Raw genomic sequence first — 16,500 nt, 5'->3', positions numbered from 1 at the left:
TTATCAGGCTAACCTACACTTTATTCAATGCAAATGACAGTACCGGGTAACTACGTCTCTGAACCATTTTACACAGAGGAAGGGATCGCTATTTACAGAGAGAGACATTTAGCATAACCATCACAGGAGAGAAAAACAAACAAATCTGTTTTGAGTGAATTATTTAAAAAATAAAATAAAATAAAATAAAAATTATTAAACAGGCATTCAAGTAATAGCAACATCTTAGTCGGCTCTTTCTGTAGTTACAAAGTCTCTTATAACCGCCAACAGCTATACACAAGTGTGTCCAAATATGCAGCGAATATTTTTTACTTGTATGCGTTTTTTTTTTTTTTTTTTTTTTCCTTTTCAGCATTTTCATCCAACCTGTACAGGTTCTGAGACAAAAACGTCACTAGAAACGTGATCAGTTCTGTAGTCATTTAGAAAGCAACACTTATGGCTGTAGATTTTACAGGCAGAAAGCATTTACATACTCTTAAATGTGTTTTTTTTTTTGTTTTTGTTTTTTAATTATGTACTTAGTGCTACATGACATCTCTCCCTATTGATTGGGTGCTGCTGAAAGCGCATGTTAGAGCATTGTAAACAAAATAATAATAATAATAATAATAATAATAATAATAAAAACCCAATATCCACTTGTGTAATACTTATTGCCATTGAGTTGATTAGGTAATACTGCAGAATATGACATTTTACATCATATATCACATCCCTTTCTTACTGGTTAGTCGGTAAAAATTATACTAAACAAAAAGAAACTGCAAAAACAGCTAAAACTTCCTACGCATCATTAAAACTGAGTTCTCATTATGGCTGAAGCGAAATAACGGCGTCAGTCTGTTACCATCAAGTCTCTCATGAATAAAATTACATTGAAGGAACAGGGATAGTAACATATGAGCACCATTGGAAGGGGAGATAAAAAAAAATCCTTTTCTTCCCACCGTTCAGTGAGTTCTTGGGTTAGAAAGCAGCCTCGGCGTCAGTGCAGAGCGTCACAGAAAACAGAATTTGACCATAGATCAGCACTGAATAAAATTATTAAATCAGGAAAACTTGCATGGCCACAAGCGCACTTGTTCTAAGAAATTTACTAAACTCCAAATGTAATAAACACCAAGTGCTGATCTAGGACCAGATTTTACCCTTTGCATCCTCATGAACACAATTAAATAGATCAAAAGGCATGTATTATGAAGAGAGACTCAGTTTAGAAAGCTGACTTTGGACTTGAAATAAAGGAATAGTTTGGAATAACACCAAATTCTTACAATGTTTCACCATCACGAGCCAAGAAATCCAGTGTCATGTGTTTGTTTTAGCTGTATGGATAATGAAATACAGAGCCTTATGTCACCCAAGAAAAATCCTGTAACCATCGGCCTCAAACTGTGGCCGGTAAAGTCACACAGAACTGCTGATGTTATGGACACAACATGGCTTATCGTAATGTAGAACATGCACAAAACCTCGAATGAATTTTATCGGGGCAGCCATTTTGGACAACTTGAGTCTTTCATCGTTCTACCCCCTAGGAATCTCCTCCTACAACTTGTAGGCAGAAGTGTACTGGAATTTATGTGGATAATATGCTTGTAAACAAAGATGCTCCAAGCTATTTTACAAAAGCGTTTATTTAAAAATGAGATGAAGTATATGAAGAGCTCGGGTGAGACAGCCTCACGCACCAAAGATTTCTTGGCTGAGTGATTACCCTTGCAAAGTGAAAAATTGTGTCAATTTTTTTGTGATTTAAAAAAGAAACCTGAACCACTCCTTTAAAGTGTGGTCAAACTAAACTGAAGTCATGCTTAACAAACCAGTTAGCGTGCTAACTTGCAATGCCAAATTCGTAATCGAGTCAGTATATAATGCTTGATGCATCGTTGGCCCAAAACTACAATAAGAACCCAGGCAACAATGCAAGAACTAGAGGATGATACAACAGAAGAGCAACAGCTTTCCAGGAGCACTCCAGTGAGGTCTACCATAACTCCGAGACCAAAGTCGGCCATGCCCGCTGATTCAGGACCAGTTAACCAGTCCCAGATAAGTAGCGAAGGCCTGGCTGCAGTCCATTTCACACTATAGGATCAGCAAAGGGTTACAGCCAATTGCAATTCGAACTGAATCAGCATAATAGTGAACGCTGGCCACTAATACAAACTTTACAATGAACTCAATGCTATTTCAAATGAAGCCCTCGCCTGAATCAGTCGTTGTACTTCTTATATAAAACTTAAATAAAATTTAAAAAAATAAAAATAAAACCCAGTCCAAGATTAAGAATGGCCAGGTTAGACACAGATCCATGAAAGCAAAAGGCACTCCAAAACTATTACACACTAAACAGCCGCATTCTCTACGGTTCTTTCAGCCATTTCGGACTTTAAAACGATTTCACTTCTGCCCTTATTCATTGTCGGTTTTCTTTTAAATACAGTAGATATACAGCATGCGCGCTCATGCACGCACATACATACACATGATGAACCTGGATTTTTGTATGCAACTAGCACATACAGGCGTTACAGGGGGACTGTACAGAGTAAACGATGGGAAGACTAGCATGTGGAGAAGGAAAACACACAGCTATACTCCTTCGAAAAACAATGTGGTTACTGAATGAATAAAGCAGCGTATCAACCCAACACTGGAGGTGTGGGGGAAAGAAGAAGAAGAAGAAAAAAAAGCTACATCATACACAAAAAGCCACTACATAAGAAGCCTGGGGATTCTGCTCCCGCCAAACACATTCCAGATGGAAGTAGCCCTTTAAAGCTGATCTGGGATCAGTTATCTAACCCAACTCAATACATAACCTTGACTGTGACCAAACCTGTATAAAACATCTCTGCCCTAGGATCAGTTTTGCCCTCTAAATAAACAGGAGGATGCTGATCCTATTTCAGAACACAGACACAGGCCTCAGAGCAGCACTAAACCAAAATGTTCATCCACAAGCTGAGGGGGGAGAGAAAAAGAAAAAAAAAAAAAAAAAACCACCTCCACCCTAAGGACCGCTGACTCCATTTTTTCTTTCGAGGAGCACGGATAGGCAACCTCATACTTTGTTCTCACGGGTCCTGGGTCAAAGGCAAGGGCCTCAAATCTGCATTTCCTATCAGTGTAAGCAGCACCGAAGGCTACTGTGAAACAGTAAAAAATAATCATCATAAGAGACGCACAAAGTTTGTAGCATACTCATAGGTCTATATATCTGTATCTCTTTATAAGCAGACGTGTATATATATTATCATCTAAACTTCTCCACAGTCCGTTGCTCTTCTTCCCGAGCCGAGAACTGACGAGAGGCTTTTAAAGACATCCTTCCTGTCCTTTAGTATAAATAAATATAAAACAACAATAAAAATAATCAAAATTACAAGGGGAGTTGGGAGGGTGGGGGAGACAAGGTTATAAAGTTCAGTTGGTTCATCCATATCTCATCATGAGCTTTTTTTGTTTTGTTTGTTGTTGTTTTCTTTCTTTTTCATAGCCCAACCCCTGACATTGGGGGGAAGTGGGCGTGGTTAATGAGCAGCAGCATGGGATTGGCCTGTGGAGGAACAGGTGGTGCTCAGGTCGATGGGTTGGGGGCGGATCCGGCGGCAGCGTTGGGGCCTGAGCCACGTTCGCCACTGCTGGCATCTGAGAGTGAGAGGAGAGACAGACCGACAGATAAGCTCAAGCGCTCATGAAATAGTATGTTACAATGTTAGATATTAAACGCTCCAATTATAATACGGGAAATACTCTGAATTTCTAAACCCTTAACCACATCACCGGTCCTATCAGTCCTGCCATTCTGCTTTAAGATGATGTAATCCATTGTAACCTATAGAAGAAATGCACTTCTGAGAGCACATAAAATTGCAGAAGTGACCCCTGAGTTGTGCCTAGGAGTTAATAGAGAGAGAGAGAGAGAGAGAGAGAGAGAGAGAGAGAGAGAGAGTGAGAGAAAGTGGTATTAACCTGCAGTAGAGGAGGCATTAGAAGGAGAGGAGGCTCCAGGTTGGTTGCGGACGTGTGCAGGGATGAGTATAGACGCCAGAGAGGGGTTACTGGACAACTCTGACAAACCAGACAAACAATTGTTAATCAAACTTAAACACACACTCCCCTCTGAACATACTGGAATGGCAAGGTCAATTCTACTGTTTTCGCTATACAATGAGGACATGAAATAAAAAGACGAATATGAGACGACAGATCAGAATTTAAGCTTTCGTTTCCTCATATTTACATCTAGATCTGTTAGACACCTTTGAACATGGCACCTTTTGCTGAAGTGATCAAAAATATTGGAACATGTGACTGACCAGTGTCTCTTGTTGCCCAGGTGTGCCCTGTTAAATTGATTGTTTAAATAAATCATAGCTCCAAATTCCAGCTATTGATTTGCGCCCCGGGTTTTAATTGTGAAGACGGCATTTGTTTTTGAAAAGGATAAAAACAACACACAGACCAGAGAGCTGTCTATCTGATAAAAGCAAACCATTTTGAAGCTGGGAAAAGAGGGGGAATTCGGCCTGACACATTGCACAAGCATTTAGCATAGCCAGTACAACAATATGGAATGTCCTGAAAAAGAAAGAAACCACTGGTGTACTAACAACCAGACATGGAACAGGTTGGCTAAAGAAGAAACATTCTGAGAGCTGTGAAGAAAAACACAAATACAACAGTCAGTGACATCACCAACAACCTCCACAGGGCAAGGGTACAGGTATCACAATCAACCGTTCAAAGAAGACTTTGAGAGCAGAAATATAGAGGCCATACCACAAGATGCAAACCACTCATCAGCAGTAAGAATCAGAAATCCAGACTTCATCCAGAGATGAGCCACAAAAGTTCTGGAACGAAGATTAACCTCTACCAAAGTGATGGGAAAGGCCAAAATATGGAGAAAAAAAGGATCTTCTCTTGACCCAAAATATACAAGCGCATCTGTGCATCGTGGTGGAGGTAGTGTCACGGCCTGGGCTTGCGTGGCTGCGTCTGGAACAGGCTCACTAATCTTTACAGATGATGTAACTCATGATGGTAGCAGCAGAATGAATTCAGAAGTCTACAGAAACATCCTGTCTTCCACATTACAGAGAACTGCATCCAAATTAATTGGGACAACACAATGACCCAAAATGCAACAAAATATTAAGTGTTATTTACTTTAATTTAAGACTATCTGTTAATATATTTTTGCTCACCTACAAATTGGGTGGTCTGCTACCAAAGGTGTAATGTTCTAAGTTGTTTAACACATCTAAATGTAAATATCAGGAAACGAAAGCTGAAATTCTAATCCATCATCTTATATTCATCTCTCTCTTTTTTTTTTATTTTTTTTTTTATCCCAAACCCAAATGTTTTCAGTAAAAAAACAAAAAGAACTGGCCTTGCCGTTCCAATACTTTCGGAGGAGGACTGTATATAAACATTATGGCTTGTTCCATCGTGATGTTTATTGTAATCATACCCTGTGTGGTGAAGTTGAAAAGCGGGGGTCTCTCTCGACCATTGGGGAGTTTGAGAGCAGGAGTACGGAGCTCGTCGAAGAAGGCGTGCGCACAAGCCTCCAGAGGAGTGAGGCGCGCTGTGGGTGTGTACTCCAGCAACCGAGAACACAGAGCGATCGCCTCTGGAGGGGTCTTCGGCCGGAACACCTAACATGCACGTTAGAATATTTCCAAAATTTATTAAGAAACAACACTGCATATCCAATAATTTTACACGTTAAACACAACTTGAAATGGAAAATCTAAATTAATTTAATGTTACATACTTACAGGTGAAATAGAACTCAGTAGTTTTGTTCAATTCTTAATTATTAATATAATCATGTTTCCCCAACTGACATGTAAATTGTGAATAATAAAAACTTCAATGTCATCTTCAGATGTGCAAAACGCACACCGTGACCAGGGACAGGTTTGACTTGTAGAAGTCTCAACACTTATCCTTCTTTTAGCCTTATGGTATTCTTAGCCCATAACCCTTCTGTACTAGCATGAGGATATGTTTCTCGGCAAACATTTTAATCCACTTCTGTAACTCACTCTGGATAAGAGCATCTGTGAATGTTGTAAACGTAAATATGTGGAAAACACATTTAGGTTTTTGAGCACAAACTGAACCGTGGCAGCAGAGCCACAAGGGGGAGCTTTGACATTTGCAACAGGTTTCATAAGGAATCAAACATGGTCAGAATATGAATGTGTTTAAGCAAAGTGAAAAAAACAAAAGAGCGGGCGAGAGCGTGCGAGCAAGAGCGTGAACTAGCCATATTGTGATGTTAAGGCTGACTCACCTTAGTCCATGGGTGGGCTTTAATTTGAGGGAACTTGAACTCTGTGTAGTTGGGGTTCATCTCACGAATCTGCTCACGAGTGGGAGTCCCCAACACCTGCACACAGACATGTATTCAAAAACTATACTGTCCACGATGTAAAGCTGGTTACAAATCAGCATGTCCCGAAGTGTTTTATTCCTCTTATACCCCAACTCTCCTGACAATTACAATGAACTGATACTGGAGACTCCTTACATTAATAACAAATAAACAGCTCCTTATAGAAAGCTTTAGCTAAATAATAATTAAAGTATTTGTTTAATAACACTTTTTTAGTTTATTAGGTTTGATTATGTTGACCATACAAGTCCCCGTGAATAAGCTGTTACTATAGGAACGACAACGTATTACAACAAGAGCATTACTATAAACCTGTGATTTGAATTACAAAGAAAACAAAAACACCACATTCTGACCAATCAAGATTTGAAAATTCTGTACATCAAAGTACACATACATAAAATTAATAATAATTTTTATTTATATATATATATATATATATATATATAAAAAACACACATATATATACACACACACACACACACACACGTACTGCACAAGACATCTGAACGCTTCAGAATACTTTCGGTCTGAGCCACCGCCGGATTTTGGGTGAAGGTTTATTTCCAGCATGTGACCAGCTGTGGCAAATCTATGTATAGGATTTTCAAAACTGCATAGCAACTTCATCACAGCATGAAAAAAGAAAAAGAAAAAAAAAAAAAAAAAAAAAGGAAAAAAAAGCCGACCTTGATGATCTCAACTAGTTGGTCCACTCCGCTGTCGCCAGGGAAGATGGGCTGTCCAAGCAGCAGCTCCGCTAACACGCATCCAGCCGACCACACGTCTACACGGCAGACACAACACACATGATTATATACACAGGGCCTCATTTTAGTAATCTGTTAATAAAGCTGCATGTAAATGTTTTGCAGGCCAAACCTAAACATGTATAATGACACTAAACATGTATAATGTCTATAAACGCAACAAGTCAAGATTCAAATTCCTTGTATACTCTAGTGTACTTCTCTCAACTCAACTGTATTTATATAGCCCATTTAAAAACCCAAGTGCTTCACAACCAGAAAATTGAAAAACAGTAAAACGGCAAAAACACTAACACGCACACAAACTCCAACAAGAACTGCATATACAAAGTGCGATCAATATCAGAACAAGTCTCTCTAGTACTCAGGGTTTCCCCCAATTCAAATCCCAAAGTATAAAGACTTAAAGCTCAGACTTAAAGGGGACCTATTATGCAAAATTCCCTTTTACATGCTGTTTGAACATAAATGTGTGTCAGCAGTGTGTGCACACAAATATTTTTAATATTCCCCATAAATCATAAACAGTGTCTCAAAAATTAGTCGTTCGCCTTTTCTATCCATTGTGACGTCGTATAGGACCAGGCCCCGCCCACTTGGTGACGGACTCCGCCCTATTAGCATAGATCCTCCCCTGAGTGAGCTGCACACAATTTGCCATGTTCTCTGTGCTGGAGCAACTACAGTGATCAGAAGAATGTCTCAGCTTTGTAAGTGTTCTCTTGTTGGCTGTAATAATGAACATAAGAGTCTTCATGTACTCCCGGCATCAGAGCCACTGAAGACGCAGTGGAGAAGCGTTATCTTTGAAGGAAATGTACCCCAAAAATAGCTACATTTGTGTATGTATTGTTCGAATCATTTTACACCAGACTGCTTTGTGAACGAGGGTCAATACCAAGCAGAATTTGCTAAAAATTTGATTCTCAAGCTTGGATCAGTACCAGCTGTTCGTGATCCAGCTTCATATCCAGAAGACGCAAGTATCACACTTTATATTTTGTCAATGTTTGCAAATCGCATTTCCGAATGTGCTTGTTAGCAGATACCATGGCTCATGCGTTACCGTTGTCTCTGATTGTATTCACAGAGGCCAGAGCTATTTAATAAAGAGTTATTTTATAGAGAGATATTTAATAGAGTTATTTTATAGAGAGATATTTAATAGAGAGTTATTTCATATAGAGATATTTAGCAAAGATATTTTTCAACCGAAAACGCTTACTGTCTGTATACTGCGCCTTTATTATGCACAATACAGTAAGGTGACTATCTTTTTGAAAACCATGCATGCTTTCTGTAAATGTAAGAGAGTTGTATGTCCTGGTTCGTTCTCACAGTTGTTACTTCTGCGTCCAACAGTGTCCGACTCTGGTTCATACAAATACGGCTGAACACCGGTATTTACAGCGTCGGTCATACCGGTTCTCCTGATTTGTTGTTGCCGTAGTATCGGAAGCACGAGCTGTAAAGGCAGAGCCCTCTTCCGGAAAGGGGGCGAGGAGCAGCAGCTCATTTGCATTTAAAAACAGCGGGGTTTTTCTTGTTCCACCCAAAAAGGGGCATTTACAGCATGGTATAATAAATGATCCGTGGGGTATTTTGAGCTGAAATTTCACAGACACATTCTGGGGACACCTGAGACTTATAGTACATCTTGTAAAAATCACCTTAATAGGTCCTCTTTAAAAATCTCCACAGATACAGCCAAGCGAATATAAAGGGGATGATTATTCCATAATTCCATAACTTGGCCAATAAAGCATGATCCTGAAAATTCCCACCAGACATGGAGGGAAAAAAATATCATGCAGTAATACCTATTTTCTTCATACTTATAGCTTGATAAATGCAAGTCACCCAGAAATTACCAAATGTGCACAACTGATTTACTGATTTACTTTTAGGGACGTCCAAGAAAATCCATATAAGGTCAAGCTTACAGAAAGCTGAAAATGACAAGATGACAAGTAAATGGTGAAGGAGCACCTCCTGAGGGCGGCATGTGCTAAATCTTCCAGTAATGCAGCTCAGCCACTGCACACTGGCGGCTTATAAACACACGCACTAACTCCTCCGTCTTTTATACAGCGTCACGTTTTTTGTCCCGACTGAATAGATTTGTATTCGATTGCTTTCTTTCAAGCATTTAATATGAAAAGATAGAGTTTTAGAAAAATTTCATTACTTGCACGTGTAACTAAATTAAGTATAACTAAATTAAGTAAGTGTGACGATGTAATCTGTATATAAAATTGACGTAATTTACCTATTATATATATATATATATATATATATATATATATATATATATATATATATATATATATATATATATATATATAAACAAACATCTGAAGCTGATATTACTGGTAAGTTAGATAAGCTCTCATAGGAGACCAACATTTTTCTGAGATTAACTAACAGGATTTTCATCAATACCAAAATTAATTTGTAAATCTCATGGGAATGATTTAGCAACAAATGAATTCATATCCAGCTTGATAAATGAGGTCTGCTGTTGGGACACACAGGTGGTAGATATGTGTTTAGTGGGAAACAGGAAGCTACCTATGCTGGAGGTGTAATCTGTAGCTCCAAAGATGAGCTCAGGGGCTCGGTAGTAACGAGAGCAGATGTAGGAGACGTTGGGCTCGCCACGTACCAGCTGCTTAGCACTGCAGGGAGGAAGAGAAGACAGAGAGAGAGAGTAAAAAAATAAAAAATAACACCCTGTTACTATGGCCACCACCACAACCAATATTACTCTTTATTAATGTAAGTGTGGGTTTATGTTTTTCATTTTACAGCTGGGGTGACGTTCCTGAATTAAGGTCATCAGTCATGTAGATCATAAATGTCTATCAGTATAAAGTCAAGGTGAATGGAAATGTAGTCAAAAACAGAATGAAGAGCTGGAATTCAGTCTACTTGCCTTGCTACTATCAGAAACCAGATTATAAATCTGCACATGTTGTTATAGATACAAGTTTCTGAGCTTGTTGAGCTTTATTTTCCCTCCCACCTGCCGAAGTCACAGAGCTTGAGCACAGCAGTCTCCGGGTCCAGCAGCAGGTTCTGGGGCTTGATGTCCCGATGGCAGATACCAAACGAGTGTATGTACGCCAGGCTCCGGAACAACTGGTACATGTACAGCTGAAACACATAAATATATGCCTTTAATATAATAAACATCAGTTTCGAACGGTGAGCTGCACCTCATTTTCAGGAACTGAGGTGTTGGTTATGCGTAACGTATCATTGTTGACGAAATACCATTAGAATGAAAGGATTCACGGGTAGCAACTAACGGCGTTTAAACAAGTGGACCTTTGTACCTTCACGTAGATCATGGGGAGGATCTGCTTGGCTCGGCTGTAGTGGCGGGACACTCGGTACACCGTCTCAGGGACGTAGTCCAGAACCAAGTTCAGATACACCTCATCCTTCTGCAACACAACCAGGAAGATATACTTCATCAAAAGCTATGTCAGTGTAAACAAGGTTCCCTATAGTAGTAGTAATAATAATACTACTAATAATAACAACAACAACAACAACAACAAGTTGCACATCTCATTTATGTATTTTAATTTTACTCAAATATGAACAAATACATGATCATCAAAGAAAACTGATCAAGCTTGTAAAATACCAGCAAAAGGCAACATGGCAGGTATGGCCTGAGTGATGTACAGTATAGACGGTCTAATAAAACTGTTCCACAAACTATTAGCAGTGATGGAAGACTATAGTCTTCTGAAATATGATGCCATTTACAACAACCAACAAACACACTATTCGCTACTAGCTGTCAGAAATCTCTACCCTGAAGCACAATATACATGTCTATACTGAAATATCCGTAATCTGCTCAGCCAGTCTGGTGCCGATCTGTTGAATGAGGCTGTGGGTTTGTTTTGTTTTTTTGTTTGTTTGTTATTCCCGTAAAAACTTACAATGGCATTGTGGGTAAAAGTGAGAACATGCTAATTAAAGAAGTTTACACAAAAAAGTAAACTCAGAATTTGGTCACACTGGGCTTTTCGTTACACTTCCACTGGGCGCCACTGGAGATGGCATGTTAATTATTCACTCGGGATGGGATCATGTGCATCTTTTCGTAACGACTGCCTAAATTTAAATCAGTGAGAACTCGGAGACACCAAGACAACTTCTAAACGTGTTTTACTTTTAAAGCCATGGTTCTCAAGGTGGATTCTATCAATCATAGCATGCATTTTTTGCGTAGCTCGGCATTTTCTTTGAATTATAAACAACCACTATCAAAGTTGATATACTCGATAAAAAGTCATTATTATACAGTAATTGCAAGCCTGATTATCTAAATTTATATCTTAAAAATAAAATCATCATCTAACTGCTATTTCAATAAAACTACAAACATCTAAAGTTAGACAACTAAATAAAGTGTGACTGCTTTAAGTTTTTAAGCTGCTTTAAGGTGCCAAATAAAATGACGGTCCATGTACTAATGCTTGTATATGCTTCTGTTTGAAAGTTCATAAAAGAGCAGTCCTGAAGGTATAAGAAGGTCTTCCGTTTTTTTGTTTTTTTATAAACACGAAGTGCTCCTTGACTCCCCACACACCTTTACCACTTACACACACACTTAGGATCAGCTTAATGAATTAGGCTTTCCCTGCTAGCATCAGTAATCATCCCTGCAAAATTAGGAACGCGGATATAACCATCATGTCCATTTTCTATTTTCAGACTTCAAGGGCTATGACTCATCACAACGCAAAACTACTGGTCTCTCACAGTAATTGTCCGTCTGTGGGGACAAAGTGCACGTCTATATACAGAGTGCACGTGTGTATACGTGTTGATGGTTTATGGTCACCGACTCCATTTTGAAATCTTTCACTTGCGACAATTTTATCGCTTGCCTCTCTCTCTCTCTTTTTTATTTTTTATATAAACGCCCTCCTGTTGCTGCGTGGCCAGGGGGGGAAAAAAAAAACGCTGAAGATGATGAGTCACTTTCTGCCTCACAACAGCAGCACCACAATTACTCTGCTACTGGCTGGATGGTTTGCGTAGAGCGATGAGATTGGTTCACCTTAATGGTGTGCACTGAAAGGTGGCATGCGATTGGCCCACCAAGGCACAGATGCTCTGGGATTACGACGGGGACGGCTGAGCAGCGGCGTGTCATCCACAGACGCGAGATTAGATTTGTATGTGCATGTGTGTGAGAGCGAAGAAGAATTAGACCTGGACAGGACAAAGGGCAGACAGGCTGAATGAACCGATTTAGTTCAACAAAGGAAGCTAATGTTTATTGGCAAATAGTCCTGCGTATTACACTCAAGCTACAAGAATATGTCTCAGCATATACTAAACGAGAAAACAGCAAATCTCTAATCGTCTTCTCACTCATTGTACCCTTTCTCAACTCTCTCTTGCGTGCCTCACCTTACCTACACCACTCGTGTATTTCTCAACTCAACTCCTTTTCTCTCGTATTACTCAAATCTGTTTGTATTTGCAGCACTCCCTCTATATAATTAAAAAAAAAATCATTGACAAATAAAAAATGTACAAGTTGATATCGTGAACAGTAAGAAGGAGCCTGCGTACGAGAGGAGACACGAGAGGAGAATGTTTGTAAATCATTCCGCGAATATATTTTGTGTAGCTGTCGAATAATCCCAATTAAAATCCATTTACTACAAAATGTGGAAAAGCTCAAGGGGGCGAATACTTATGCAAGCCACTGTAGATCTCTCCCTTTCCTATACCTCTCTCGTATCACATTTTCTCCCTGGGCGAGACCAAAACAGGATCCAGTGTTTCTTAATACGTGCCAGGTCATATCCATATCACTGTGCCAATCTCCACAATTCCACACCATGTGCATGCGAAGAGCGTAAAACGTCTCTCCCTCTTCCCATACACATTGTGTATGTAAGAATATCTTTTGAGGTCACTAAGATTGGCACTGTGCCAGGCTGGTGCCCATTCTGTGAGTGAGTACATGTGTGTGTGTGTGTGTGTGTGTGTGTGCGCCTATAGTCATAAATCCCATTCTAATCATGGTTTGTGAGCTAAGGCTTCTAGCTGTCCAGGAAAAGCAACAGCACTGACTGATCTTACAAGCTTCAGGGAAGTCACCGGGTTCAGAGTGCTCCGTCAAGTCAGCCAGACGAGACATTTTTCACTAGTCCAGCCATTAATATATCGGGCTGTTAGCCATATTTTTAACGCCTTCTTGACATAATTCTCGTTGACTGCGTTGCGTTCTGAAATTCACAAGCTCTTATATCGGGTCTCCCGTAACTGGGACTTTTGGTAAAAACAACGCATCTCAATACCATGCTTATTTCGCTACGCGAGAATTGGGAGAGGTAAGGTGCACCAGTTTGGTCGAGGTCTCCATCTTGCACCTTTCTCAAACTGAAAGCAAAAATGCTGCAGAAATATCGATCTATTTTGAGTTTGTGCTCTAGTTTCCACTTGCTGTAGGACACGGTCCATGGACCGCAACCATGCGGTGCGTTCATGTTCATGCGACGTAGGGAGTCTCGATAAAGAGATTAAGGTCATTTCCACACTCTGGGCCATTTGCCATCGAAATTTTGGAGAAGTGTGTAAGCTTTTGTCGAGCCTGGGAGCGGTCCAGAAAACTGAAAATGGTGGTCTGCGTCTCAGCGCTGCAGACGGTGTAATGGGATTTCGTCAACGTCTTGTAAGATTACTTTCTGTTTCAGGTTTCATGGTGACAGGGAAAGAGTTATTGTTGGAGGAGACAGAATGACACGGATATATAAAACCAGACTTTCATAGGACTGGAGCACTGTAATTAGCTCCGGTCCAGTGTAAGTAGCTTATGGCTCCTTGCTTGTAGGTATTTCTGCACAACGACATGCATTGAAAAAGCACTGTTCTTCCCTGCTTGAAGTTTGGTAACAAAGGAAATATACTCAATGGCCAAAAGACTGTGGACATACCACTCCATTCAAGATTTTTTCCTGTCCCACATTTGCTATTTTAATAACCTCCATTCTTCTGGAAAGGCTTTCCACTAGATTTTGGAGCATGGCTGTGGGTAATTGTGCTCATTCAACTACAAGAGTATTATTGAGGTCAGGTACTGATGTTGCGCGAGAAGGCCTGGGGTGGAGTTGGCGTTCCATCCACCCATTTTGTGTACCGCTTATCCTACACAGGGTCACAGACAATGTATGTCTTTGGACTGGGGGAGGAAACTGGAATACCCGGAGGAAACCCCCGAAGCACGGGCAGACCATGCAAATTCAGCGGACACAGGGAGGAGGTGGAAATCAAACCCCCAACCCTGGAGGTGCGTGGCAAACGTGCTAACCACCAAGTTGGTATTCCAGTTCAGTCCAAAAAAGTTCAGTGGGGTTGAGGTCAGGGCTCTGCGAACGCCACGGGTTCTTCCACTCCAAACTTGGCAAACCATGTCATCATGGACCTCACTTTGAATGCTGTAGCATTACAGTTTCCCTTTACTGGAACTAAGAGGCCCAGACCGGTCCCAGCATCATAATGCTCCTACAATTGTGTGCTTCCAACTTTGTGGCAACAGCATGGAGAAGGCTCACATATGAGTGTGTTGGTCAGATGTCCACAAACTTTTGCCTATAACAACACAGGAACATATGGAATTGTGCAACTGATCCATGGTTCAGAAAGTACTCTTCTATGTAAAAGCAAACCTGCAATTATAAGTAGGAGGTTGTAATAATGCACATAATTCCATGATAGTCAGGCACATATCAGCCAAGCCTGAAAATCCTCCCTTACAGTCGTGCTGTTCTAGGTGTTGGCCAAATGGAAGCCATGGTGGTCATTCTTTGATGCTAAATGATGTTCCTAGATTAAAAATAGGGCTGTTCTCATATAAACCACCTGCCAATCAAATGCCTTTTAGCTCCTGCTGGTTGAATGGCATGATGGGATTTCCCTGAAGAGCCACTGCTGGCAGGCCTGGCTACTGATATGACAGAGCAATGCGTTCCCCTTTCATCCTGACGTAAGAGCAGCATTCTGTATCCAGGGAACACACTGACAAGCTGGAAAGTGCCACACAAAAATGACACCATGATGACTGGCTTTCGGCTATTATTCCGGCTATTCTTTTGGCCATGTTTGCGTTTTTGGGAGCATTTTGTGTGTAAATGAGATCCAAATGGAACCTATTTTCATGACAAACGGGTCATCTTTAACCACCGGCCTTTGTAACGGGTAAAAATACACAAAGCAGCAGCTCACGTATCTAAGTACTGATAACGATTATACACGGTACACGGTATACTACACAACTGAGTTTAAGCAACTGTAGGCATGTTTAAAACGCAGCCTAATAATCCGTTAATAATCACGAATACAAACGGATTACGGTAAACCAACTGAGGGCGGTCTGAATGAAATTTCCATCTGAATGAGCGAGGGGGGTAATCCCTTTAATAATCTATGAAATAGAAGGATAATAGCCATGTAAACGCTTTTTGAGGCAGATGAGGGACGGGAATTGACTTGGCTACAGTTGGCTGAACATTTGAAATTCACCAGACATTCAGTGAGGATGTCGAACACACACATGGTTTAAAAAAAATAAATAAATTCCAGACAGTGGCTTTTAATGTTGGTAACATTAGATGATGTGCAAAGGCGATGCACCAATCGATAATGTGTGCATTTCATGTTATTTAGAACAGCTAGGGAACAGCAATGTTCCTCAATCATTAATCACACTTAGATGATCATTTAAAAACACACGCAGTGCAGATATTCGGAGATACCGGCTCAGTGTTCATTTGCGTTTTATTTCGGACTGGGTGCATAACAAGCGGTCCAGATGCGTGTGGTTTGATATAGAAAGCTCATTAAGCAAACTTCCGTTGGTAAATTTCCTTTTTCTCAGGAGATTTAAATCCTTGAATTTGGCTTGCACATGACCCTATTACAATTTGTACTATCAGGGCGTGGCAGTCTGTTAGACGTCTGGAGGGTAGACCTCGACTCACTTCAGCACTCACTCCTATTTGTGGTAACCCCGACTTCTTGCAGGGAATTGTAGACTCGGGTTTCCGAGTCTGAGCCTCACCACGTTGCAGGGATTATTTGACGGACACATTTTATTGTCATTTGACCAACTAGTCGACAAACACAGCGTCCCGCGACAGGACGACTTCTGCTATCTACGATTATGAGACTTTGTGAAGAGACAGTACTTTGCTTACAAATCAGGATATATCTGTGGCTGTGGAGAGGCAGCTTCTTCTACACCTCAACAATTCTACAAGCTCCTTC

At 40.3% G+C, this 16,500-nt stretch overlaps 1 protein-coding gene across 1 annotated transcript in view; it reads right to left on the bottom strand.

Annotated features, from left to right (window-relative positions):
• Positions 1-16,500, bottom strand: part of gsk3bb (glycogen synthase kinase 3 beta, genome duplicate b) — a 37,893-nt gene continuing 21,393 nt past the window's right edge. Inside the window, exons 5-12 of the mRNA XM_053615304.1 lie at positions 10,533-10,643; positions 10,220-10,350; positions 9,766-9,872; positions 7,114-7,211; positions 6,323-6,418; positions 5,492-5,678; positions 3,985-4,083; positions 1-3,660 (exon numbers count right to left, since the gene is read on the bottom strand). Coding sequence (XP_053471279.1) covers positions 3,590-3,660; positions 3,985-4,083; positions 5,492-5,678; positions 6,323-6,418; positions 7,114-7,211; positions 9,766-9,872; positions 10,220-10,350; positions 10,533-10,643 — 900 coding nt within the window. The 3' untranslated portion in view covers positions 1-3,589. The remainder of the gene's footprint in view (positions 3,661-3,984; positions 4,084-5,491; positions 5,679-6,322; positions 6,419-7,113; positions 7,212-9,765; positions 9,873-10,219; positions 10,351-10,532; positions 10,644-16,500) is intronic.

The sequence above is a fragment of the Ictalurus furcatus genome, chromosome 26, assembly GCF_023375685.1.
Source record: "Ictalurus furcatus strain D&B chromosome 26, Billie_1.0, whole genome shotgun sequence".
NCBI lineage: Eukaryota > Metazoa > Chordata > Actinopteri > Siluriformes > Ictaluridae > Ictalurus > Ictalurus furcatus.
This window is presented reverse-complemented; position numbering and strand designations above follow the sequence as displayed.